The 27,697-nt window shown below is 40.1% G+C and overlaps 1 protein-coding gene across 2 annotated transcripts; it reads right to left on the reverse strand.

The window, feature by feature from the left end:
- Nucleotides 1-314: 314 nt before the first annotated feature.
- LOC306829858 (matrix-remodeling-associated protein 5) lies at nt 315-27,697 on the reverse strand. 2 transcript variants are annotated; one of them, XM_079353050.1, is made up of 17 exons: nt 27,310-27,697; nt 20,513-20,634; nt 20,260-20,396; nt 16,036-16,165; nt 14,438-14,676; nt 13,065-13,216; nt 8,614-11,631; nt 8,151-8,419; nt 7,681-7,921; nt 7,043-7,240; nt 6,290-6,808; nt 5,945-6,047; nt 4,542-4,808; nt 4,283-4,409; nt 3,845-3,925; nt 1,817-2,963; nt 315-1,413 (listed from the first exon to the last, which is right to left on the reverse strand). In XM_079353050.1, exons 2-17 carry the CDS (start codon nt 20,597-20,599, stop codon nt 860-862), a joined length of 7,269 nt encoding a protein of 2,422 aa, XP_079209176.1. In that variant the 5' UTR covers nt 20,600-20,634; nt 27,310-27,697; the 3' UTR covers nt 315-859. The 2 variants fall into 2 exon arrangements, with proteins under 2 accessions (XP_079209176.1, XP_079209175.1); XM_079353049.1 differs by having other exon boundaries at nt 5,945-6,116.

The raw sequence follows: 27,697 nt of genomic DNA on the forward strand, positions 1-27,697 counted from the left end.
GACTAGAAAAGCACTATACAAGCTCAAGTCCATTTACCAATATATCCCTGTATATTATTAATGTTAAGAAAAATAAATAATGTTGTGGTTAAAAATGTTAACTTGAAAATGAAGGATTTGGGCCTGTCTTTGTGTTGTTTCTTTGCTTCCCTATGATGGGGCATAATAAGTGGTATTGAAGAGCATTTGAATTTCAAACCAGAGTCACTGCTCACTGACACATGGCACGAACACACAAGTAAAGCCAGAGAATCCTTGATATGTTCATTATAAACTGCATTTCTCATTACGGATGGTTTTAAAACTTAAGGCGTGATGCATGTTTGCTATGAAAACTGTTTACTGTAGATTTACCAGAACACCAACAATAACAATCAAATAAGGAGTACACATTACATTAGGATTTTCCAACCTCAAAGAGAAAATAATTTTGAGCCTTTCATTTAAACTAACATAACATAAACTTGAAACACTTTATGTTGAGCAGAATGCAACAATAAATATTTGTGGAAAGATCAGGGTGGCAAACTTTTAACAATCATGACAGCACTTTGAGGAGATGCACTGCATTTACATGTCAGAAATGTAGATTTACAATTCAGTATTTATACTTGTTCATTCTCAAGACCATACAACAAAAAACTGCAATTAAAATCCCCAACTTTGAAAGTTTAGTAGGACGTCCACATCCAAAATTTTAAAACATTGTTCAGTGGAAGCTGCTTTTCATTTGAACTCAGACCGAGCCACTCATCGGGAAGTCTTTGTTGTACTGTAAAATCCAATCCTGTGGAAAGAAATCCTCTATAGGTTGTAATTTTGCTTTGGGATGTCCCAATTGAACACTCAGAACTGCCACTCAAACCACTTGTAGGTAAGTAGATTTAAAATCTGTTCCAAGTGCATTTTTAGCATTGCATTTATAAATGCCAGAGTTCATGAGGACAGGGTTCTGTATGACCAGACTGCCCTCTTCTGTCATGTGAATCCCTCCTTGGACTGTGTACCGGTTATGTGGGACCAAGGTTGTGCGTCCAGGCAATGTCCATGAAATATCAGGCTTTGGAATGCCTGTCGCAACACAGTTCAACGTCACTGGTGATCCCCTGCTGACTCTTGTGATTGAGGTCAGTGTGTTGGTGATGTGTGGCGGGAAAACCATCACTGTAACTGGGTAGGATAGTGTTGATGAACCAAAAGAGTTGAAAGCTTTACAGGTGTATGTTCCTTTGTCAAAAGTAGACACCTGTCTGAGTTGGAGGGTCCCATTGGAGACTAAAGTTACTCGGCCGATGGTTTGAGGTGTATCCAAAACAAGTCCATTAGGTAGACTCCATGTGATTGACGACTTAGGCCACCCATCCACAGTGCATGGCAAGTTGAGATTTAGGCCATAATTGATCTTCACCCCTCCTAGAAAAGTGTAGTTAAAGCAGCAAGTCATTTTTACAAGTTAAGATAAAAATAAGTCAACAGATTTCCATATGTTCTATTATTTAATTGCTTTTTCAAACCTTTGCTCTGATCAATTGACCCTTGGGTGACACCTTAGACAACTTCAGTTTTGGTGGGTCCATAAACAAGCCTCTTCTTGATATCAAGAAGAATTTCACAAGTTAAGGCTAAGCTAAACCTAGAGCAAAGAATCAAGGCTAACAAGGAGCTAATTTCCTTGTTGGAATATTGTGGACTTAAGACCTTTTTGGATTGAACAATTTGGAAGAGCAAAAATATTTAATTGCTTTAACTTAGTCTCTAAAGAAAAGTGTATCTTTAATCTTTAATGGAAAACCTGTTAAGTGAATTGCAGCCTTACCTGTTGATCCTCTGATCACTGGCTTTCTGCCGGTCTCCAGTGCGTAACGTTTTTCAGCTTGTCCTGCCACATTTTTTGCTAGGCATCGGTAGACTCCCTTATCACTTGCAACTGCTTGAGAAATCTGTAGACTTCCATTCCCCAGATGATGTGTGAAACGATGGAGTCGAACACCAGGTGTTAACATTGTCCCATTGGGTAGAACCCATGCAAACTCTGGTTTTGGCTTGCCACGTGCAGGGCAGTCCAGGATCAATGGCCCACTATCTTGCTTTAAAGGTAAGATCTCAATATTTGGAAGAGCAAAACTTGGTTTCTCAGCTAGTGATGCCACATCTAATTCAACCCAAAGAGAAGCTTCACCAAGGTTGTTTTTAGCCAGACACGTGTACCTCCCTTCATCTGTTCTCCTCATTCCTCTCAACTCCAAGCTTCCATTTAAGTGTACTTGGAAGCGTCCTCCCAAGTAGGGCATTGGTAGTGAGTGGCCATGAGGAGAAACCCACCAGACTCGTGGTTTGGGTTTCCCCTCCACTCTGCAATCCAGAAGAACTGTTTGGTAGGAAACGGCCAAAACTGTTGTGGTGCTCTTCCCTTTCATGCCATTGATAAAGGGTTCCTGTGGTTCGACTTCAAGTTTCATGTTGTTAACATCTTCACCAGCCACATTTCGTGCTATACATACATATTTACCTTCATCAGCCAGTGATATTTTTTTCACTATAAGCATCCCATCATCCATGACCTGATATTTTCCTGATGAGATTGGTATCACGTTATTTCCTGGTGATATCCACATAATTGTTGGTGTAGGTTCCCCTGTTGCCTGGCAATTAAATTTGGCTGATTCTCCCAACTTCACTGTCACCACTGATGGTATTTTTGATCTTATCTTTGGAACAACGGGACCCACCATGACACTCACTTTTCTTTCATCCTTTCCAAGTTTGTTTTTGGCATAGCAGGTATAGTCTCCTTCGTCTTTTTTCCCCGCTTGATGAAGAAGTAAAGTCCCATTGCCAAAAATAACATAGCGTCGATTGCGAAGGCCACTGTCGTCTGATTGAAGTGCATTGTTAATTAAAGTTCCATCGGGAAGACCCCAGGATACATCTGGATCAGGGAGGCCAGTTGCAACACAGTCCACCTGAAGGGGCGAGAAATTGACAAAATTATTTGAAGTGGTAGAATACCTTGACACATTTCTAATGAAATGTAATTGGTAAATGTTGTATTGTGGATTATTTTACCCTTTAATAATGGCACTGTCTCTAGATTGTAAGATTAGAGATATTAGTCTGATTTAAATATTTCTTGAGCACAATACATTTTCTAAAAGATTAACAAACAAAACAACTGACATCTTCAAATTATTTCTATTATAGGGTTACATGTTTCATCCTTTTTTTTCTTTTTATATTTGTCACATAGCAACAATTCTATGAGTTATAAAAGAACAGTTTGTGTTAATACAGTTAATTTTTTTGTGGGATTGTACATTCCGATTCTACTTCTCAACCCTCATTAATCCCATTTCCAAACACTGCAGTCTGCTGTTTCAAGTGTAAATCTCTGATCAACCAACCTTTACACGAACTGCGAGAGACCACTCATCAGATAGCATATTTAAGCACATGCTGTTCTATTGAGTTTCTAATGTGATATTACCTACGAGAACTGTTTGAGGCCAAATCAGAGATTACAGAGGTAAAATTTGACAATGAAACCTCCAAATGAATATCAATAGATTGTATCAATGGATGTGTAAAAAGGAAACTGTGCCGTCTGTTATAAACTTTATAGGGTGGTAACATGTAAACTTTGTGTTGTGTCAGCAATGATGCTAAAATATTTGGTGTTTGATGTCCATGATGACTTTAAATGAAATCTTATTTATATGAAATCACATAATTCTCCCATAATTTATGGGGGGGGGGGGACTAAAAAAAAGGTGATGGAAAAGTTCCTTCAATGTCTGATCCAGTGTGTAATATAAAAATATGTACTATGATGGCTTCCCAAAGCTACCTGGAAATTTTCACCAAAGGTGACTCGGGTCTGCGCAGTCCTCACATGTTCAATTTTAGGAGGGGTCATGACCACCTCTACCTTAAAAAAGCAAAAACACAAAGGATTATAAGCAAATACAGAAATGATTTTTTAGTTGAAAAGATTCTACTGAAAGCTGTTCAGAGAGAGACTTTGTCACTGAATGACCCACTTTTACAGCTTTTGCCATTCCTCATTCCTCAGGAAATTAAACCCTACTTGAATGTAAGGATGGACCTCCATTTTAATTATTTGAAGGAAGGCAATTGTAAGTTGTCTTTACAACAGTGACTCCTTTCATTGACAAAGCAGACATGAAACAAAAGTGTTCTTGGAGACAAATGAACAAAGGCCTTTGGAAAGAGTATAGGTAGCAAAAAAGAACCTGCCTTAAGTGATGATCTATCCTGTTCATACCTGGAAGAGCTCTATATCCTCCCCATTGGGCCGCTGAAAGACACAAAGATAATTTCCACCATCCAGCTCTGTAAGCTGAAGAATCCTCAGAGTCCCATTACGGAAAACTTTGATTGGTCTCTCTGGACTGCAGAAAGAAAGGGAAAATAAATTACATTGAGATCGGCCAGTCGAATATGTTTCTGTAATTGACAACCCTTTGATGTATTTATAATGTTTGTAGCATTGTTCTCATTTGTGAATTCAGAAAGTTTGCTACCTGTATTGATGTTCCATGATGGTCTTGGAGGGTAGCTGCCAGATTGTCCCTCTTGTGGAACCAGTTGACTCAGGGCAGTGAAGAAAGACAGCAGAACCGTACATAGCTGAGACAGAGTGCTGGCGGGATGGAGCACCAACGTGGTGGGAGTGAGGGATGGGAAGAGAATGAGGAGGCTGGTGGAAAAAGGGAGAGGAATCTGCCCTGACCTCCAACTGAATGGTTCTTTTGGCTATGCCCACAGTATTAGTGGCCAAACATTCATACCTGTGGAAGGATAAACCCCAATCGTGATTGTTTTTCCCAAACTCACAGCATGATATCATCATTGTGTTGGAATATATAACATTTGAATATTAATACACATTGGCTTACACTTGGACAACACATTCTAATATTCAACACCTTCCTGTATACTTGGCACCACACAACACAACACAAGTGATTTCTGCTTTCTCTTGAAGGTCTCTTGATGTCTGTCTTTCTCCTTCTGTTGGAGTCAGCTTTCAACACCTCATGGTAACGTTTTACTACAAGGCTTTCTATTGTTTTAATCTCTCTTTAAATGTCTAAACGTTTTGTTCTTTAGAAGAAGAAGAAGAAGAAGTTATACTTTATTAATCCCACGAGGGGAAATTTGGTTTACACTCTGTCTAACACACACATAGGCCGAGATACACACTCATGCACAAACAGGGTTCCAGTGACATGCATTAATGGAGAGGTCTCAGAGTGAGGGGGCTGCCCACAGCGAGCACTCCAGAGCAGTTTTGGGGTTCGGTGCCTTGCTCAGGGGCACCTCGGCAGTGCTCAGGAAATGGACTGGCATCTCTCCAGCTACCAGACCAGTTTCCGGACTTGGTCCGTGCCGGGACTTGAACCGGCGACCCTCCGGTTCCCAACCCAAGTCCCTACAGACTGAGCTACTGCCGCCCCAATTTATATTTGAATTGCTCATTTATCTTCTTACAGCCTCGATCTAATGGTCTCAAACTGAGTTGCTTGGATTCTAGTGATGTTTGGCTCCTAATGTTTGTCAGGTTTTTGTTTGGGTTGTTTTACTGTTGTTAGTTGGGTGTCTCTTTCGTGGGTTGCTTGTTTGTGAAGATCAAGTGCTATCATTGTTGACCACAAGGTGGTGGTAGTGGTTAATTATTAGAGCTATGAAATGTGTTTAAGATAGACGGAGATAACTGAGTAACTAGAAGATCTTGGCTAAGCATTACCGGGAATAAACAACATTCGTAAACTGAAAAAAGTATTCTTTTGCAAACCACGAACTAAAAAGCGTTGTGTTTTTTTTTTCCCTTGTGCTTTGTTATTGTCTTGTATTCTGCATCTCTAAAGGCACTTTTTAAACCTTTGTTTTAAAAAGTGCTATACAAAAAAGTTATTATTATTACCTTCCAGCATCAGCCGGCACAACCTTCTTCAGAAACAGCGTCCCATTGGGAAAGACAAAAAGCCGGCGTCCAAGGAACTGTGATGCCTTAACAGTAACACCTGCTGGAAGCATCCATTTCAGAGTGGGCACAGGTTCACCTTTCACAGAGCAGTGGAAATACACACTCCCTCCTGTTCAAAGAGAGTTTACTTGTTTAATAATTTGTCAATGTTATATTCTATTATAACTATTGTATTACTCATTACTATTCTATAATTACTATTATTACCTCCCATAGACATTTCTTTCTATGGAAAGTTTGGCGGCTTTTTTTTTTTTGTGTGTGAGAAATATTGAAGATTACCTGGTTGAATGATCACAGTATCCATTCCACCTTCACTGATGCTTGGAGGCAGTGCTGCCACATGCAGATGATAAGTTATTGTATCCGCCCCTGCTGCATTGCTTGCAATACATTTGTAGTCTCCTTTGCTGGAGAAATTGGAGGAATGAATTTGCAGGGTCCCATTTTGAAGCAGGGACATTGGAGAAAGGAGAGTGTGAACGATTCCGACTTCACGTACAAATGTCCTGTCTGGGAGAATCCAGGAAATCTGGGGTGGTGGTTTCCCCAAAGCAAAGCAGTCAAGAGCTACACTTTTACCTAAATAGACAGCCATCTGTGTTGACTTTGTGGGCTGGATTTTGGGTGCCTCGGTCTGGACAGCTAAGGTTATGACAATACGATCTGATCCAAACCTGTTCTGGGCTGTACACAGATACTGGCCTCTATCCTGAAGCTGGATGTTTTTAATAACAAAAGATCCATCTTTTAAGACTTCAAAACGAGGACCATGTTTAGTATTGGCTGGGATGGTGGCTCCTGGGAGGGGAAAGAAAGGATTGAGAGATTAAAATGCTGAATCTTGTGCTGACTGAGTGTGGCACATTTAAAAATTATCTTTGACATTCTGAGGATGAAATAAAAAGTTAAATTGGATAAATGCAAAGGCAACCCAATGCAGAATGTGTCAGATGTCTTTTTAATTAATAATCTATAATTGCTTGTCTTTATTACATTGTTTCTGTCTTTGTGTTTTATCTCTCTATGTCTTACCTGTTGAAACTTTGGTCCATGCAATGCTAGGTTCAGGATTCCCTGTTGCTTTGCAGGGTAGGAACACATCACTCTCTGCCAGTACTGTCACACTAGCTGTGGCTATAGTAGTAATACGGGCTTTCACCCCACCGCTGTCAGCTCCCAACACCCGGCGAAAAGGAGGTGCGGCTGTGGGGCGCCGAGAGCTGATTCGACCTGCACCAGTGACACAGGTCAACAAAACAAAAAGATACAATGAAAAATGATTGAAATAGTTTCACATTCCACATTGATGAAGCAGGAGGGTTTTTGACCTTTTTCAAGGGCATTGTTGTCCAAACTTAACATAGCCTACTGTGGGCTGTATCACTCTGCCCCAGTTTTAAGACTCACACCAGCTGGAAGCACAACAAGCAATTTTTCTGTCAGGCTTTCACCTCGTTGTAACGATCAAGATATCTTGAACAGATCACTGTCATAAGTACCATGGTGACAGACACTTATGAAAAGTCCATAACTACCCCAAGAGTAATTTACTTTAACATAATATACAAGTGACAAATATGTTACCCATTTTGTCACAATATATAATAATTAACTGTGATTTTCCATTAACATGAAATAAATAGCCAACATCTTTTCAATTATGCTACTACCTCCAACAGGCCATCGACCTCCATACAGTCCCCAAGGGGTTGTGGGATGGTAAGGACGAGAGGTTGTGAAGCCAGAGAAAGACAATGATGAGGACGCTGTGGCTGCTGGTTTGGGGATGTAGGGTCTATATGGAGATGGATTGTGGATTTTAGGAAGGATGGAAGGTTTAAGATTGCGGTAGGTTGAGCGGGGTTTTGGTGTCACAGCCCTCCCTAGCTGAGCGATGCGATCAAGCTGCGCCTGAAAAATCCAGATGAAAATAATTACCTCTAACAGTTTGTACCCATTCACCTGGAGCAAATCTCCTTTCAATGATGACTTGTCTCCCTCAAGCGTACAAGTTATAGCAAAACCTCATGTAAAAGTGTGCCTCTTGGGCTGTGAATCTGAGCCATCATATAATGTAGGCGTGATGTTGCATATTTTTGAGAAGCCGCTTAAAAAGGCAGGGTAGGTAATTAGATCATACCTGTCTGTATCTGTTCCTCAGCCTTGAAAAAAAGAGTTGATCTCTGGTTTGGGTTGTGCCATCTAAATGATGATTTGGATGACGATGATGATTGGACAGGTTGGGATAAGAGATTTTGTGCCTGAAGTTTCCTGTTGTCGCAGAAATGGTAGGCATGGGCTTCACTGTTTCAGCTGTGATTTCTGGACGGTTAGTGACAACCCGGTCTTTCACCCAGGGATGGGGGAGAGGCCATGGTCGATGTGTGGGTACTGGTTGGGACCCAGAACCTGGATACAGAGAGCATCTATTAATTAAACTTCATCCCTGCATCCTGATGGGAATCATAACATGAAACCAAGCCAGCTCTGATAATACATTACATCAAGTGTTAATAAAGTCCCTTTTCTTTATCCTGTATTTTTTCAGTCACAGTTTCCATAACACCTAATTGCTAAAAAAGGTATAAAAGCAGATGTTTTACCTTGCCTTGGAGGAGTAAATGATCTTTGACCTGGCCAGTAAGGGTACAATGGGTAGTAGTGAGGTTGATGATGGTGAGAAGGCCAGCGAGAGGTTGGGGGGACACTGGGAAGCTGGGAATGCCGTCCTGAATTCACTCCACCTTGTCTTTGTCTAACCTGGACTCTGTCTTGGTTAACAGGGGTTGGGCTTGAAGTAGCACGTTGCCCTCCTCCCTGATTGCTCTGATGGAGCCAGGGGTGAACTGGTTCCATGACTGGGAAACTATGGATTTCCATCTTTGCTTCCGGCTTGTAAACGTCTTTGTCTTCTCCCTTTGTGACTCTGCCTGTTGATGAATGTGAAGTCATAGTCTTGGAGGATGAGTCTCTTGTTTGGGTTGGTGTATTTTGTTCTTGTGAAGGTCTGGTTTTAGATCTCTCTTGTGTTGACAAACTTACACTATCTGGGCTATTGTTGTTCAGTGAAACCCTCTCATTATCAGATTTGTTTGCATCTTTGTCATTGCAATCTGTGTTTATGTGTTTTTCTGTGTCTTTGTTAATAGTGGCATCTATCTCCTTTTCTTCAGAAGTCCTTTCAGTTGGATGTGGGATACTGTCCAGCTTTGGAGTGACAATCGTTTTTGGGAAAGGTAAATTATTTTTACTTTGAGAGCTACCTTCTTTGGATTCTTGTTCTGGTAAAAATGTGGTAAAAAATGTAGTAGTCGGAATTACACTGTTTAAATCTTTCCTTGCATCCCAACCATCAGTCTGCTTGTGAGTGTGTTCTTCATTGTAATCATCTTCATCTTCCTCAGTCTGATACGCTGCAGAGATGATTTCATATTCCGTCACAGTGGTAGTAGGAATAGAAGTAGTAGTAACAGCAGTGGTAGTAGTGGTAGTAGTAGTGGTAGTTGTTGTTCTCAGTGTGGTTGTTGTTGGGGAAACAGGTCTTTGGGGCTTGACTGATGAATGGTGCAAATGCGGATGGACCCTTCTCAATGGTGGCTTTCTCCGTCTATAAGGTGGCCGTCTCCTGTTTGACCGATTAGGCATGGGGTTGTATTTCCTTCTCCCCTCTCCTGAATGCTGATTTTCTGACTGTTCGACAGGTTGGGGAGTTCTAACGCCAGAATGGTCTGTGACTGTAGCTGCTTTTTCTGTGCTCTCACCAATATAGAGTGGTGTTGATTCTGGAGTTGGATTTGACAAAACCTGTGTCTGACTTTCTGACATTTTTGAATCTCTTTCAGTGTCCCCACTTTTATTTGTAGATAAGTTGTAATTTGTTGTTTTTGTATTTATGGGGAAATTGGTTTGCTGTTTACTTAAAACAGAAGGGGTTGTGGTCGGGACTAAGTTGTAAGTATTGGAAGCAATGGTAAAAGCAGTTGTAGTAAAATGTTTGGGTGTGACTGTAATAAATGAAACTGTGCTTGGCTCTGGTAGTGACTGCTCCGTAGGCAGAGAAACATTTGGTTTAGCCTTAGCCCTGGTGACTATCTCTTCCCGATGATTTAGATTCAATTCCTTAGCTGGTTTATTTGATTTTGTTTTTGAATCTTTAATACCTAACTTTTTTGAAAAAACTTTGGGATTTCTTTGGTGTGTTTCTTGCTTCTTAGGGATCTGCGTAGCAAAAGGACGAATAATTTCCTGGTAAACCCCTCCTGAACCTTCTCCGTCCTCCACAGCAGATGGCAAGATTTGTTGTCCTTTTGACCGATCAGAAGCCTTTTTTTCTGTGACTTCCACTGTGTGAGAGAGCATGTCAACTCCATACAGATTTGAGGTTAAACAGCTGTATTCCCCTGCATCTTCTTTTGTCAACCTTTTTACCACCAAAGTCCCATTTCCCATTACTTCTGCTCGTCTTGTCTGTTGTGTGGGAAGAAGAATTTGGTTTTTGGGCAGGTACCACATTGTTTGACTGGGCTGGACTGTGGTAACTTCACAAGGGAACAAAAAAGATTGTCCCTTTTCGACTATGATTTTCTCACCATTAAAAGCAGTGGGCCTGAGTGAGCGTTCTTTTACAGTGAGCCTTAGTGGCATTAAGTCTACTCCTGCTTTGGTTCTGACCATACAGTGGTAAAGACCTGAGTCAGACAGTGTGACATTTAAAATCACAAGTTCTCCTCTTTCAGAAATTTCTATTTTACCAGTTACTTCTTCAGCAATGGACAAATCTGGGAGCATCCACTCAATTTTGATCTCTGGATCTGAAGTGACAACACGACACTCTAACTGGACCTTTGAACCATCAAGAACAGTCTGAATCCGCCCTGATGCTTTTCTTTGAATTAGAGCCCAGGACGGGGCAGGTTCATTGTCATCCTGCTGCCCTGTATTACTGCTCATGTGTCTTGTGATTACAGTATTAAAATCCATTACCAGTTTCTTGGTTGTTGTCTGCTGTCTGTTGAGCTTTAAAGTAACTCTTGGTTGAAGCAGCCATGAGGGTTCTGCTACCAAATACCCCTTTAAATCTGTGAAATATGGGGAATTTTCGTTTACAACTTGTGCATATTGATAAGTAACTCTGCTGTCATTTCCTCTCTGGTGACCTCTCTCCAGGATAGCAGGGCTTTCATAGTAGTATGCAACCAATTGCCACAAATTTTGCAACGCCTCTCGGTCAATCTCACATTCAAGGGCAGTCATTAACGACACATTTACAGATACCTCCCGAGGTGAAAGTGGATTTACTGTCCAGGTCATCGGTGAGCTGTCTCCAGGGTGACGCACATCACATGCCAAATGAGCATTGTTTCCATGGCTGTCAGAGAGAACAAAGGTCAGATGCCCTAAAGGCTTCTCAAAGTCCCTGGTGTACGGGAGGTCGGGCTCTGCTTCAGATTCAGCCCACACAGGATTGTCCCACTTTTTGAGGGGGGACAGAAGAACTGGAGGCACACAGGTTAGCTTGTCAGAAGCCAATCCAAGCAACAGAGTTCCATTTAGGGGTCGAGGAGAAGAGCACTGGGGGCAAGTTTCACTGGAGCCACGCTCCTTCTTACACTTTATTATACCTAGGAGAAGAGAAAGGGAGATTGCAATGAGAAGACGGGGAAGAAGGTCAAATGTAAACAGTAAAAAAAGAAAGAAGGAGAAAGGATATAGTTAGTAGTTAGGAAGTTGTATGTGGGGTTAAGGGAAATATATGGAAAAACTTATAAGGTGTGTGTGTTAAAAGGTGTGTAAAAGAAAGGGGTTACATTAAGGAATTTTGGAAGATGCAGTAACTCCTGCCTTTATGAGTTTGAGTTCAGTGGAGGTTCATGCATTAACTCTTAAAGATCTGGCAGTCACAGTCTCTTTGTTTCCACAGAGGAAGATAATAAAAATGATTTATTATCAACTCCTCTGTTGATGCAAACAACTAGCATATGGGAATAGTTTAAGATTGTCCATGAAAACTCAACTAAGGAAATAAAAATCTAGACAAAGCTTGTGTCACAAATAATCTTCTTTTAAAAAATAAGAAGAAAAAGTCAACAACTTGACGAGTAATGAATGAATTTATAGGGATTGAATGCAGTCCATTTGTTCTTCATCTGTTAAGCCAGTTGCAGACATGAAACATTTTCTGCTGGTACAATGTTTTGCTTCTACTCAGAAACACAAATCCAACCCTGATATAATGGTTGTTAATGAAGCCTTTTCTCTCAACGTGACACAGAACTCCAATACCCCCATTCATTTGTCCCACAGTTTACCTGGTAGGTCAGTGTTTATCGTCACAAATTTTCCATACATTAGGGATGTTAGCTGAATGCAAAAGTTGAGCCTGCATGTTGTTGCATTATTTTAGTTGGAGCTTTGTTGGAGCCTCCTGGTGTTTACAATCTTTTGGAAGTTGTATTTATCTGTTTTCAGTGATTCAGTCAAACCAGGTGCATATTAATTAAAATTGCTGACTGATGGTCAGCTGTTCAGGTCAGAGTGTTTAACAGTTGTTGACACCTGTCCTGCACTTTGCAGTAAGTTACAGTGTGGGCAGTGTTGTTTGGAACTATACTGAATTTTCTTTCCAGTAGTACCAGTAGTTCTAGTAGTTTGGCAAACTGGAATCTATGATCTGTAGTCATACTTTATACTGCAAAATGCTACCATGTGGTCACACCAGTACAGCTAGTACAGGTGGTCTCTCAGTTAGCCTGTGTGTTCCTTTCTTGCAAGTCGGTCTCCATCGTCTGTGTAAAGATATCAGGCAGTCTTCTACTGTTGGATCCTAATGGTTTACAAGTTGTTAGTCTTGTATTCTTAAATAAGACCAGTGATTTGCATCAGCACCATTTCTGAAGTCATCATTCAGTAACATAACAAATGTTGTTTTAAGACACTTTACAAAAGAGCAGGTAAAAGACCTGACTCATTGCTATAGTATCTACAAAGAATGAACTGTCATGAGCACAGTTCTAACGTTATTCCACACAACGAGAGTATTGATTTGTGTCCCGACCTTCATGTGAGGAGCTCCACTCTACCAACCAGTGCAGTTGGCAGTCACAGGTCCAGGGATTACCATGAAGAGTGAGAAGCTCCAGCCTGGAAGCTGTCTTCAGTGCTGCAGCAGGAAGCTGCTCTAAGAGATTGTCTGACAGATGTAAATGTCTGGGGAAAAAGCATTATAGATTTTCTTTATTATATGCATTTGAGAATAGTAATTATGCCTATTAGCACTTTGTATTTGCTTTAAACATGATTATAAGATACACTCCAGAAGTTCCACTGTAATTCCATTGGTAAAACCAAGAACACGTCACCTTATTAAACAAGTCCTATTGGTGTGTTCCTCCTCTTCACCCCTTCACCAGCCCTGACATAAGAGATTGTGATCATAGGAATCTGGCTATCAATCTTATAAGAAGACCCTCAAGTTTCCAAGAGCGTCTTCACATAAAAGGGGCGGAGTTAACTTCCTTTAACTATAACCTAGTCTGCTTTAAGCAAATCTTCATATAACAATCTTGAAACTAATGATTTTAATAATATGAAGAAGTTTAAGGAGAATAGGCTCCCAAAGACCAACGCTTCACAGCTGCAGCAACAATTGCAGGAACGACAATTGTCAGAAAAATGTAAACATTTGCGAGTATCAAAGTGCAAACTATGGCTTATTGTATTTTTTTCCTATCGTTGAACTGACTAAAATAAATTCCCTTAACCGACTTTTTCATGTGGAACATATAACATTGTGAGAAGTTATATTTCAAACAAACATGGAGACAATAGGAAAATGTCTTCGAAATCTATAAGAATTCTTTTCATAATTTTACATCAAAAAAAAAAACACAAGTAAAGGCTCTGATTCTTTATTGGTCTCTGTTTAGGATGAAGGATGATATCAGTAAAAAGTTATTATTCACTTTAAGGACTGTATGTAAAATCTTGTGCCACATGAAGTCTTTCTCTCTCTCTCTCTCTCTCTCTCCTCCTCTCTCTCGACCACAGGGCTCCACTATCAAGAGATCAGAGATTTTCACTGGTAGATCTCTCATCTCAAACCTAACCTGCTCCAGACGAGTGAAGATGTGCAGCACAAGTTACCATGGCAATATATCCAGGTAAGAAGTAAACCACTTCTGTAGGGTTAACCCTGTTACCTAGCTTACCCTAAATCCTGCCATCTAATGGAATTTCTAACATTTATTTATATTAACTAATGAAGAGGAGCGAATGATCATGATTAATACATTTAATCGTTTGACAAATTAAACTATACAGTATAAACAAACAGAAGCTTCAATAGCTTTAATGAAGTGATTTTAAAACCGATATTTCAATATTTAAATAAAAACATCCACTTCTTCTGTAACAACATTAACGTCTTACCTGAGTCCAGAGGTCCAAAAGGTCCCAAGGATTGACACTGTAATAAAGGTATGAGGGTGGATCTCTTGGAGAAGGTTTCCCTCCAGCTGCAGGAGCTTTAGGGAGCTCAGACCAGAGAAGGAATATGGCTCGATAAATTCTATCAGGTTGTGGTCCAGATGGAGACGGATCAAACCAGCAAGACCCTCGAACAGACCAGGGTTTACTGACGTTAGCTTGTTGTAACTCAACTTCAAGATCTGAAGAACAAAAATAAATAATTAGACATTAATAACACATCAAAGCTGTAAGCTAATCAAAAACAACTCTGCTATAAAGCTGGCTGATGAAGGTGCCTAGGCTTTTTTCCAAACTGCTTACTACGGACTACTGTCGAATGTGATTTGCCGTATGTACTGCATATGTACTGTAAAACATTGATTAGAAAACATGCCCTACATTTATCATGTTATAGATTTAGAAATAAAGACTGCACCAGACTAGAATATTACTTTTGTCTTGAAGTTCATTTTATTTTATTGGCCAGGTTCCTCTGAGTGTTAACTATGCACATCTAGTTAGTCATTAAACCCATCTGGGCCCAACAACACCTGCTGCTTTTCTCGTTATGCATCCCATTTGCAAATAATTAACACCTTTAATGGGATTTAGGTAAGGGAAGATTGGCATTGGCTCTAATTGAGTTTATTTTTACACATCGATAAAAATGTTTTCACTCTGATAAAACATTTCACAAAATTAAAGACTCAAGCTTGTTAGAATCATACAGTACACACAAGAATTGCAACACATAGCTCATAGAATGTGATTACAAACATCAGTAACACTTTGTCCTGAAACAACATTGGTAAATTTAAACAAACTCAACTTCAACGTTAAGGTATGAGGGACTTTAATCCTCTTCTCCCAATGCAGGGTTATGTTTTAAGGTTATGTTTTATGGTTATGTTTGATAATCACTTCAACCAAACTTTGTCCGTTTCTTAGCCATTAGGAGCAGCTGCTTCTGTTACTGTGCATTGATTTATATCTGAGATCGATAAAGGACAAGCATGCAGATGCCAAAGGGAATCATGAGGGTTTGTATAAAACTCGAAGGCCTTTAAAAAATACAACTTGGTTCTGAAGATGGGATGACAAACAAGGTATTGGTAGGTCTTTTGTAGTACATTATGGGGTTCATGGCTGCCATTAATGAGGTCATTTCATAGAGACAGCTGAAAACAGTCACAATTAACATGTCTAAGAGCATGTTTGTAATATCACAATGCAGTTTTGTTGTTGGTCAGTTTTGTGTTCCTATGTTTACACTGAATGGGTCAAAATCCTTTGAACAGAAATTCTAAGAAGTCCTTTCACATCCTTGTATAAATGCCTATAGTATCATCATCATTGTATGTATAAGCACTGGCTCCAAGTCTTCTCTCTCTGTAGTCATCACATTTTCTGCTAAAAACTCAATGTGGACCAGCGTTCTGGTCCACATTGAGTTTTTTCACACACAAGCACACACACACCTACACCTACACACACACACACACACACACACACACACACACACACACACACACACACACACAGATAGATAGAAACTTTACCTGTAGAGATCTCAGGCTGTAAAACGCTCCAGGCTGGACCGTGCTAATGTCATTGCCATGCAGCATGAGCATTTCCAGTTGCTGTAGTGACCTAAACTCTGACCCCTCCACTTCTGTCAGGCTGTTATAACTATAACAGAGAGAGAGGGTAAACAGGACCAGTTACTGGGATGAAAGAGAAACCAAGGACCATTTGTGGTGTCAGAGGAAAGGAAAACATAAAAAGTTAGAAGTTGATTTTTACATGTGTTTCTTGGCCTTGTGACCTTTGAACTCAAGGGTAAAATATCAAAGATGTTTCCCCGTCATAAAAAGCACCAATGTAACATTTCAAACTGATGAGATCTTTGTGCATAGGGCCAGCAACCTGAAAACTATATCAGCAACCAAAAATTCAAAGATCTGTTGAAAAGCTTCTTTTAGAGTCTTTAGCTCAAAGCCAATAAGACATCTGTCACACAAAAAAAAGCATCTGTCAAATACAATATAACCAAGTGATTGCCAAATACACCATAGAACAGAAAACTTTGGAGCTAAACTTTATGTCCATCCTGGAACACAACAGAGATCATTGACTATTTTTAAGGGTCATCCGCATTTGGCAGATTTCAATGTTTGAGAGTTTACTAGGCCATCTATAATGTGTAGCAGAGTCCTCTACTGTGAGTTCCTGTAAAACATCCAACATTCCCTGCGCTCATTTATCCCTACCCAATTGAACACATATGGGAGAGCCTTCAGTTTTCCACTGCCAGCAATAAAACCTCCAGCTCACAATTTATCATCCAATGCCTTTCAATCCAGTAATTCACATATTTTTAGAGTAAGTTTCCACAATGAAAATTGACCTTTGACCCTTTCTCTTCCACCATATCAAAAGCTGTTGAATTCATTCAATTTGCTGGATTTCCAAGCGATTGCATTATATATTTCAAAGCAACCCAACATTTAAGAGCTGACCCAACATTTGGTAAAATCAGTGACTTATCTGACCACCTTACCTTGCAAAACTAAAAATCTTTGGTTTGCCTCAACTATTTCTATCGGATGTATAAGCAAATTATTCATAGGCACTTCATATGCTGTCCATCAGGACACCACTGTTAAATGGAATACTTTATCACTTTGGATGGACAAAATGGTTTTTGAACTTTAGCACTGATACAATTTATTAGTTGGAAATAATGCAACACTTGTGGATGCCAACTGCCAATAAAACTCCACCGCAGAGGAAGAGTAAAAAGTCCTTGCTGCATGCTTGATGTCAGGATCTGATAATTCATGTCAGCACTAAAGGGCGACACAAAAACACAGGTACTCCCAATGATCAGCCATGGCAGTGCTAGTGGCGGCACTAGCTCAGTCGGTAGGGCCTTGGATTGGGAACCGGAGGGTCTTTAGATCAAGTCCCGCTGGAAGTTGGACTGGTAGCTGGAGAGGTCACTTTTCGAGTGCGAGGCCTGAGATGCTCTTGAGAAAGGCACTCCACTAAAAACAGCTTCAGTGCACTCCCAACTCGGAATGTATGTTTGGGCCTATGAGTGTGAGGAGCATGTCTCTCAATGGCATATTGGAAACCCGGATTTCCCTCAGGGGTAAATACTGCTGTGTCCCAGCATCCATCAGTTCAGGCGGAGAGTTTAAGCATGCAGACAAGGCTGTGCCCCAGTGTGAAAGAAAGTTTGCAGCTGCATGTACTTATTCCAAGGGAACTGTGCTAAGGGGTGTTCCTGGAGAGCACAAATATCTTGAACACCGTGTAATCATTACTGGATATTCTTTGTAGGAGAACCTGCATGCTCTGAACCATGCGGAAATGATCATTGAAAAAAGTCTCAGATTCCAAGGCCACATACAGTATTTTCTAAAAAGGGAATTTCATTGATGCAGATCACATCATCAGTGATACAGCGCCAGGTGACCTGATTTTGCTAAGGTCGTTTGGGACTTCTCTTATAGTAGACAACCTCTCTCATAGCTGTGGAACCAATGAGAGCTTTACTGAAAGGTTCTACAGTTTCCAGCTGTGAATGGACAGATCATGCACACCACCATTGAAACAAATGCTATACCTGGCAGTCCAGCACTTTTGAACCCCCCCTCCCAACATTTGTTAGCACAGGTGCATCACATGAATGGACTGGGAGGTGTGCTGATAAAATAAACCCAGACAAGACTGACTGTACTGTAGTATATCACAGAGCTTCATTGCATCTGTGTGGGCCATAGAAATGGGAGGTCATATATCTGGGGCCAGTGCTTCACAATAAGAACAGACCATCTCACATTAACAACACTGCTCGCTATCAGAGGGATTGTTTATTCAGCTATGAAAGTGGCTGGAAGGTCAGCTTGACCTCCTCTGTTTGACCTATAATATGGAGTACAGACCAGGGTGCATATATAACCCATACACTTGCTGCATCAGTGATGGACTTTACAGCTTCCTCTTTTTTTCTTGGGATGTGGATCCTATACTCCATATTTCCTGATATGACAGTCTTTGTCTGATGCTGTAGTTTCAAATTTATTCTATATCCATCTCTCTCTAGCCTTATGCATAGCAACCAATTATCCATCCTGTGTGCACCAAACATGACATTAAGTTTAGATAATGTATTATCATTTTTAGAAAGATCCTTCTTGGCCCAATCACTTCAGAAAAACTTTAATTAAGTAGGATAACTAATACTAACATAATGAACCAATTTCAAATTCAATATCAGCTAATTATGCTTGGCAAACGTTATATTTAGCGGTGGAGATGGGACGTTTGCTAAAACGTTTAACCATGAAGGCGCTTTTTGAAAGGTTTTAATCTTAAGCCCACTGTCAAAGCAACAGTAGCTTGCATATAATATTTTCTGCCTTTAATTTAGCTAAAACCTAAAAAAAACAAAAAACCCTCCCCATTCGTTTTCCTTATTCCTTTAAGAAAAGGAATATAAAAAATAAGGTCTACCATCAAACCATCCATTTCTATTACTCTTTGATGGTGAATAGGTACATCTGCATTTACACTGTGGGTACACGCTTTGGGTGTTGATGCACAGTTCTTTGTTGGGTAAGTTTAGCAGTTTGAGTCCAAAAACTAATTTACAAACACATAATCTTCCTGTTGGATTTGTCAGTCCTTTTAATTAGTCCCTATAACAAAGATTTAATAAAACAAGATTCTGCTTTCAATTTGCTCCTTTCCACAAAAACCATTGACCTTCCATGTCAGCAACACCTGCTGCTAAACAGCTTCATTTAAAAAAAAGTTTTCTCTCTGGGTTTACAGTGCCACCAAGTGGTCAGCCCAACAAACAAAACAGCCAAAAATGGCTATAGGTTATGAACTCTTCAGTGTCTTTGCTGTTGTTAAAAGAACTCTGTACAGTATGCATGATATGTTCTTATTTTGGCCTGAAGAGGGTGGTGTAATTTCACATAAATCCAAATCTTTATTTTGCCTTAGTCTTCCAAACCAAGACCCTTTAGTGTGATGCTGTTGATATAAAACAAACATGCATCACCTGCATAAACAAAAAGCTCTACTGAACTGTAAAAAAAACAATAAAAACAAAAATTTTTATAAAAGTGATTTGTAGTTTTTCTCTTGTGACATAAATAGTGTACCTTTCCCCACTTGAATTGCTCCATCCCATTCAAACATTTAATGCAGAGCTGGAGAGCTATGCTACTCCTGAATAGAAGTGAGAACATGCCAATAGAAAGTGTAGCACTGGAGGATTTTGCCAAGTGATTTGCCATGCAAATATGTGTTGTTTGGAGCCAATTATTTAACAGGGCTTTTTCTCTGCTGTGCATGAAGGTGGTAAATGTCCCAGATGGAAGTGATTAGGAGGTTCCCTCAGGAGAAAGTTCAGAGTGACATGTTGGTGTGTATCCATCATCGTCTAGGCCCAAAGCAGATGTTCAGTTCATTCTGTATAATCCACACTCCTAATGAGATCCAGTTCTCTGTTGGATCCAGGGCAAATAATATGATGTTAAGACAAATGCTATAACAAAAAGACAAATTGCACACACCTCAGCATTTCAGTTTGTGAGTTATTTGTAGCAGCGCTGACCATCTGGGAGCCAAGCAAACCACAAATCAGCTACAGCTCCACACATTTCCTCCAGAGTGTTTAGTTTTATTCCCCTTGGGCATGCATTCATAACAAAAGCCTCAGTGCTACCGGTGCACGTGTGTGTCAAGGAAAGTGATTGACTTACCCTAGGTTGAGCCTCTCAGTGTCTTTTGGAAATATTTTTGGTATGGTAGTGAGGTGTCTGAAAGTACAATGGACCTCTTTAACCCCTGGACAACTGCAGCTCTGTGGGCAGGCTGGGCCGGCATGTATGGGTGAGATCTACAGAAAGACGTGGAGTGTGAGGAAAGTGAAGATAGACACACATGAAATGTTTGTTTTTCACTTAAGCTTCAATGTTTTAGGATGCTAAAGTTGTTTACTCAGTTGAAATTTACCAATTGCCACAGCAGTGATGAGAAGAGCAGGGGAAACCACGCTGCAGCCAACCTGCAGGAGATGTTTGCACACCACCACAGCAGCATGACTGGATGGCTGTCTGCTCACGTCATTAAAACACCTGCAGAAAAGGATTAATGGATTTACATAATCACAAACCAAACAGTATAACATAGGATTGAATTAATTTCATTTTTTTTCATGCTCATAATTCATGTTATGGAGCAACTTTTTTAAACTTTCAATACCAATATCAAAAGTAACTTGTGACAGTTCATTAAACATGCCTATGTTAAAGTAGACTACCTGGTTTTGTAGGGAGGGATGTAAACAGACCAAAGCAACAGATCTTTAACATAGCTGAGTAGCTGTTTATTTTAAAGACTAGACCAGACCAGTACTCGTCGGATTTGTGAGCAGGAGAAAAAAAGCTGATTTGCGGAAGAATAAAACAATGCTTAGAAACCATGAAACGTCTTCATATCAATCAATCAATTGTTATTTTTATAGCACCAAGTGTTTTCTCAAGATGCTTTATAAAAGAGCATATGGGACAATATGCAGGCAAGATTTCTATTCCTCGCGTTTCTGTTGTCCACACTTCCTTGCAGCTTAGGTAGGTAGGTACAAGGAGCCCACAAATCTGAGCGACAGGCTTTTCAAATACACCAAAGAGAAATGTCAACACACATTTTAATTGCCAGGAACGTGTGGGGTGATATTTTTTCATCCTCCAATACGGGAAACTTTCAGTATTGTTTGCTTCATATAAGTTAATGGCACTGAAGAAGTAAACTAACCTGTGCAAGGTTTCTAAACTATAATTCACACAGCCTGCCTGAGCAGCGTGTGGCAGCTCTGTCACTAAACTGCTGCAGTTTCTACTGTCTTAGTTTCCTGTCTAAAACTAGAGTTTAAATGGTAAATGGACTTGAGCTTGTAAAGTGCTTTTCTAATCTTCTGACTACTCAAAGTGCTTTAACACCATGTTACACCCATCCATTCACACAGTGATGGCTGGTTGCTACGTACATTGACCATCAGATTTACCTAATCTCATTTAATCACATTCACACGCCCCTGACGCAGCAGGAACAGTTTGGGGTTAACCTTCTTGCCCAAGGACACATCGGACATGTTGCTCTGGTGTAACGCAGCAGAGTACACGTAATGCACCATTATAGCCTGATCCACCACCCGAAAAGAAATTGATCCTTTTAAACTGTCAATGACAATTAAGAACACAACCTTACAGGCAGGAAGTCTTCCATGTTTTATTTTTCTGTATACCTTCTACAATGTGGTCCATTATGTTAGTGACATTAACCAGTGAGAGCACTGAGCAATCTCAACACAGATGCTAAGCGTAAACAAGCTAAATGCCTTTTCTGTTTTGTATTGTCTAACCCCTTCTCCTTATTTTTGTACTTTATTTGTCATGTATATCTTACCAGTTTGTCACGTTATTGCACCAAATAAGCCCCCCCCAGAAAAAAACAAACAAAAAAAACAAGCTAAATGGCGAAGCGAAAGAAGAAAAATACAGTTTGAGCTACAAGATGGAGATATGAGACATAGGAAACGTTTGTTGAGGTCTGGCAACATTATCCCTGTCTGTATGACCTGTTGTAGAGGGACCACGACAATAACAAAAAGAGAAATGCTGGTGAGAATTAGCGGGCGAGCTTCAGCAACCTTATGAGTAACTTTAACTGTTAGCTTAGCCTTAATCTAACAATTAATTCATCCTAACATTTGGATAGATAAACAAATACTCTTTAATCACTCAGTTGGCAGGCACATCTAGCTATTTGAATAAGGTCGTTAAGATCCTGAAATTAAAAAAGGAAGTCCATTTTTATTTCATGAACTTCAGTGACTCAACGAGCGCAGCGTGGTTCTCTGCAGCGCCGGCTGTCTTCGCCCATCCTTCCCCTCTCTGGATTCATTCACTGTAGCTTTGCTTTCTTTTCAGTTTTGTGAAAGGAGCCACAAGTCGGATATAAATCCTGGATACCATCCAGAGGACTACAGCCTCTGTACATGGGCATGCAGAGCAACAATCAGCCTACCAGATACAAGAACTATGTTCATGTGATTCATTGACAAATGATTTTAGCAGTCATTAGAGGCCAGTTTGGGGGTTCTGGTTTCCACTTCTACCTCTGTATTTGCTCCTCATAGGGAAGCTAATTCACCTAACAGCTGTAAATGAATGTGTGTGTGTGTGTAGGTGTGTGTGTGTGTGTGTGTGTGTGTGTGTGTGTGTGTGTGTGTGTGTGTGTGTGTGTGCATGCGTGTGTGATACATTCATGACAGGAAATGCCCCAGATTTTGACCTGGACTGTGGGTTTTTTTAAAATGCCAAATATGTTTTGATGGTTACGTTTTCTCTCTCTCTCTCTCTCTCTCTCTCTCTCTCTCTCTCTCTCTCTCAAGAAGACTTGAAGCTGGCAATAATACTATAAACTCAAAAAACAAAGAAATGGGGTCATTGCCCATTATACTTTTCCCACACCATCTGCTACTTATAAAAATATGTGAATCACCTTTATGGCTGGCTCCATTTAAACACAAACACATGCACAGGTAGGATATGTTTTATGTTTAAATATGTGATCTTTCCTGTTCAGTAAAAGTCTGTTCCTGTGGCTGTTGTAAAAAGTTTTTAAAAAGTTGCTGATGCCGTTCAGAAGTATGTTCTTTCATTGACACAAAACTTCCTCCACAAACAACCCGCGTGAAACAGATTCAGGTGAAAACTATCTCAACTTTTGTCGCATGAAAAACATTAATGAAGAGAGAGACAAACAGAGAGTTAAGCAACTCTGTGCAGAGATATAATAACAAGTGGATGTCAATCAAGTTCTAGTGTAGCCCTATGTATCTGTGTGTGTGTGTGTGTGTGTGTGTGTGTGTGTGACACAGCACTACTATAAGTAGTAAAGCTAATATCAGTTCATCAGTTGGAGCAGCAGCTGCCTTTTTAAAGCATCTAAAAAGCTGCTGAGGGATGCTTTGATTGAGTGTCGAGGTCAGCGACCCCTGTGCACAAAGCAGTGTGTCATGTGTCTGTGCTGATCCTCAACTCATCTCATTACCTTTCAAATATCAAACATGTTTCTTACCATGAATCTATAACATGTAAAACGTAAACAGAGCTTCTGATATGATTCATGGCTGACAACAAGGATACTTTATCAGGAGCGACAACCACACACACTTGAAATGTTCCTCACAGCTCTCTGATGACCCCTATCTTTGGCCAGATCAGAAAAAAAGATTGTGATTATTAAAAAGGCCAAAAACATGAAACTTTATCTCACTATAAATGTATCTTGTAATATTTATGTGTGGTCATCGGTCCAATAAGCTTATTAGGACAGTATATTACAGACTTATTCACTGACCAGCTGACTTTTACAACCCAGGACAAAACGTTGACATGTTGCTGCAGCAGCTTCTACCTCGACTTTATGGAGTTATAAAGGTGTCCATTCAGTCAGTTCCTCGTTGTAAGGGCAATGATCACAGGTAAACACTGTCAGCCGGCTTGTTCTCTGTTTCTGTCCTCCTTTAATGGCTTTACCAGATCGCCTGTGTTAACACTTTGGAGACAGGAGGGAGGGAGGACAGGAAGGGAAACAGAGAAGTCAAGGGGGTTTTAATGAGAGGACAGGAATGGAAGGAAGCAGGAATGAGTGGGAAAAGAACAGCTATAAAGAGAGTTAAGATATGAAAAAGCAAACTGATCTATATAGATAGATATTAGTACAGTCAAAGCCATGCTAAATGAAATAGTGTTGCTGTATTCAAAATCAGTCTCAGTCTCAAGGACACTTTTTCAAGGTTTCGGTCTTGTCTCAGGACTCAGACTCAGAAGCATTTTTACTCTGTGTTATTTCAGTCTCAGACTGGGCAGACTTGGAGGGAATAACTTAAATTCATTCATAAATTGATTTTCACCCTCAGTTATTACTGCAACCTTCTCTGAGTTACGGTCTAATTGAGTGACACGCCTGCTGCACACCAGTTGATGATATTTATGGTCTTGTCTCGGTCTCGTCCTATCTTGGTCTTTGTCTCGACTCGGTCTCGATCACTAATTGTGTCCGTCTTGTCTCGGTCTCGGAGCTCTCTGGTCTTGGGTATGTCGTGGTCTAGGTTAATGTGGAGAATACAACACTAAAAATGAAATCCATTAAAACCTTTTCCTGAGGTTCCTCTGCCACAGTCAAAGTCAAACTACCTCAAAGTATGTAAAATAGAAAAACAAGACGTAATCTATTTTCAATAAATGAAGGACGTCCAGACCCAAAACATGATGATGAGGGTGGATGTTCAAGGCAGGAATTGCTCAGTGAAATTGACAATATTGATGACAGTACTTTCCTTCTAAACAAGGTTCATGACAAAGACATAATGAATCGCACAATAAGAATAGACACAATCATGATCTGAACAGCGTGATGTTGGGGATTACTAAACTGATGCTGGCTGGTGAAAAACGACTTACAGGCAAGTCGTCCTTCCTTGAGGCGATTATGTCTGAGATGTGAAAGCGATCGTTTCTCCCATAGGTGACTGTCTGTTTTTAGTCTTAGTTCAAAAGAAAAATATGTTATAAACAGTAGCTTCTTTCGTTCCCTTCAGTGGTAGCCCTCATTTGAAATAGATTCAGTTGAACACAGGGTCGTCATGTGGTGGACACTGAAGCTTCAGTGTTTAGCCAGCTCTGCATCAGTCTGTAAACCTCTCTATGTTATAACTTCTCTCCATGTTTCAAAAGCATCTCCAACATTGATCCTAGTTTGAGCAGGTTTCTGCTGGTGGAGCTTATTAGAAACATGCAGAGGCTTTTTAGGGGGGGGGGGGGGGGGGGGGGGGTGGGTCTAATTCTATCGTGGCAAAGTATTCCATAGTACATAAATACATTGTATTAATATGTGCTTATCAACAATACGATAATGAGGGGGGTCTTTGGAAAAATTTCTCATGTGAAAGGGGTCCATGTTCTAAAAAAGTTTGACAACACCTGCTGTGTCATTGCTGCAATATTTAGTTTGAGTAAGGAAACATTAACAGAGGTGTTTTTTTTAACACTACTGTAATTTATTTTTCTTTGTGATAGTGTAACTTGTGGTGGCAAACCAAACTCCTCGAAACATGTTGCGTTCCTTAAAGAATGTCTGAGTGAGGCCAATACATCTTTATATCAAAAGCATCAGGCTTACTGCCAGCCAAGTCACAGCTGCTCCCTTCAAGATAACACATGTCATCAGAAGGCTACAGTATCATTCCCACATGTTTTTCTTGGCATGTCTGTAACGTCATGTGCTGAACATATATTCTCATTCAGATATCTCCTTTTTACATACTGTGCATATGTCTGCATGCGCTTAATTAGCAAGTTGAAGAGCTGTGTATCATGGCTGACTTTTATGACTTGACAATTCAGATTTAAAAACATCAGAGCAGTCGTGTGATAACTAACCCTATAGCCCTGCTGATTTCTGCAACGGATGGCTCATGTTCAATTGTGAACATCTATTGTTGCATAACTTTGGTTGAGTTCAAATTGGTTTCAGGAGTCTGTAATATTTATTGATGTCATTAAACTTGTCAGCCATGTGGGAGACAATATGGAACAGATTACCTTTTTTTTTTTTTTTTTGAGTCAAGAAGTCAAGCTCTGCGATGAAATGAACTGTAATAGATGAAACAAAATAAAAAGACTGGATGACAATTGATCACTTGAACTGTTTAAATGATCAGATTCCAAGTACTTTCTAAAATCTGTCAGAATTATAAAATGGCTATCAGTAGCTGCTTGACAAGAAAAAACTTTTGGCTCTTAAATTATTCTAAAATACTTTGTACCGTCTCGTAAAGTTGAAGAGCCTCATCTTACCCCTGGCATGTATTTTACTGAAAGCTTCAGTCATTAAACAGACATGAATGTAGCTAATAAGTGCTCAAGAGTCTATTTATATTTAGCGTCTGTTCGCCTGATGTGCTCATTGGAACCATTAGGACTAAAATTCACATACCTGAAAAGACCTGGTTACAGTAAACACACTTCCATTACTACCATCTGTGTTTGCATACATTATATGGAAGTATACATGTACATGTTCTTTGAACACAAGTATGTGGGAAACGCACTTTATTACAACTTTTTTTGGGGCGGTTTGTGAGCAATAAGAGGTCACACATAGGTCAGAAAACATACAGAACCTTTGAAAGAGGGCTCTGTGTTGGGTTTCTTTGTAGTTGCACACAAGAGAGATGCTCCAGAGAATAACATACAACACACGGGTGTGTTGTCTTCTGCAAGTCTCACTTGGTGCAAATCAACCAACGAATTGAATCTACTCTTACACTTAACAACATTAAGGAACAGACAAGATTTGAAAGTGAGAGTGCATCCTTTATGTTGAACATTGGCTCTAAAACTGTCACTTCTACAACCTTCTGACACACATTCAATTTGTAGTTTTAAAGGAGAACACTGAGTCATATCCCATACACTAGTGGCAGTAAACTGCTGCAATTACAATCTGTGAACGATTACACACAATCCCTAGGTTTAGTTTTTGTATAAACATTTAAAGAGTTTTTTTGTTTTTTGTTTTAAATGAAAGTCTCCCTAAGAAAGCCAAAGATCCAGTGAAGAAAAAGGTACCCTGAATACTAACAAGCCTCAAATGCAAACCACAGCCAGTGTAGTAGTTAGTTATCAGAACATCTGGGAGCATTTAACAAGCTCTCAGAATAAAGACCACGAGAGACTCACCTGAAAATTCCTCCAGAAGGAAAAAAAAAAAACAGTTTAGGTAGAAATAGAATCCAAAAGGGTCCTTTAGGTCTGACTGCAAACTGGATGCTCAGGTTTTTACAAGACAAATGCTTAAAAAAAAGGAGAGAGTATCCAGCTGATGTTCTCGTCCTGCTGCTGTTTGCTGACATGCAAAGCCAATGAGGTCTCGAGGTCTGCAAAAGTGGCAGCGGGAGAAGGGATGGAGCGCTCTGTGTGTTTGTGGGAACAAGTTTGACCCTCCGTTGGTCCTGAAAGCATCTGGATTTCAGTTTAACTTCTTCCTTGTTCCGTTCTGTAAGTGTGCGGTCAGGAATGCTGCTTCTCCATCTCCTCCTACACCTACGCTCCTCTTTTCACCTCCTAC

This window comes from Symphodus melops (genome assembly GCF_947650265.1).
Source record: "Symphodus melops genome assembly, chromosome: 9".
NCBI classification, from domain to species: domain Eukaryota; kingdom Metazoa; phylum Chordata; class Actinopteri; order Labriformes; family Labridae; genus Symphodus; species Symphodus melops.

Excerpts from the sequence above, each read along its gene's own strand:
- LOC306829858 (XM_079353049.1), bottom strand. The coding sequence starts at position 20,599 with ATGCTGCTGTGGTGGTGTGCAAACATCTCCTGCAGGTTGGCTGCAGCG. Across the intron at positions 8,420-8,613 it reads ATTTACTCCTCCAAGGCAAG|GTTCTGGGTCCCAACCAGTA; the intron begins GTAAAACATCTG and ends CTCTGTATCCAG. Across the intron at positions 7,922-8,150 it reads TGAGGAACAGATACAGACAG|GCGCAGCTTGATCGCATCGC; the intron begins GTATGATCTAAT and ends TGGATTTTTCAG.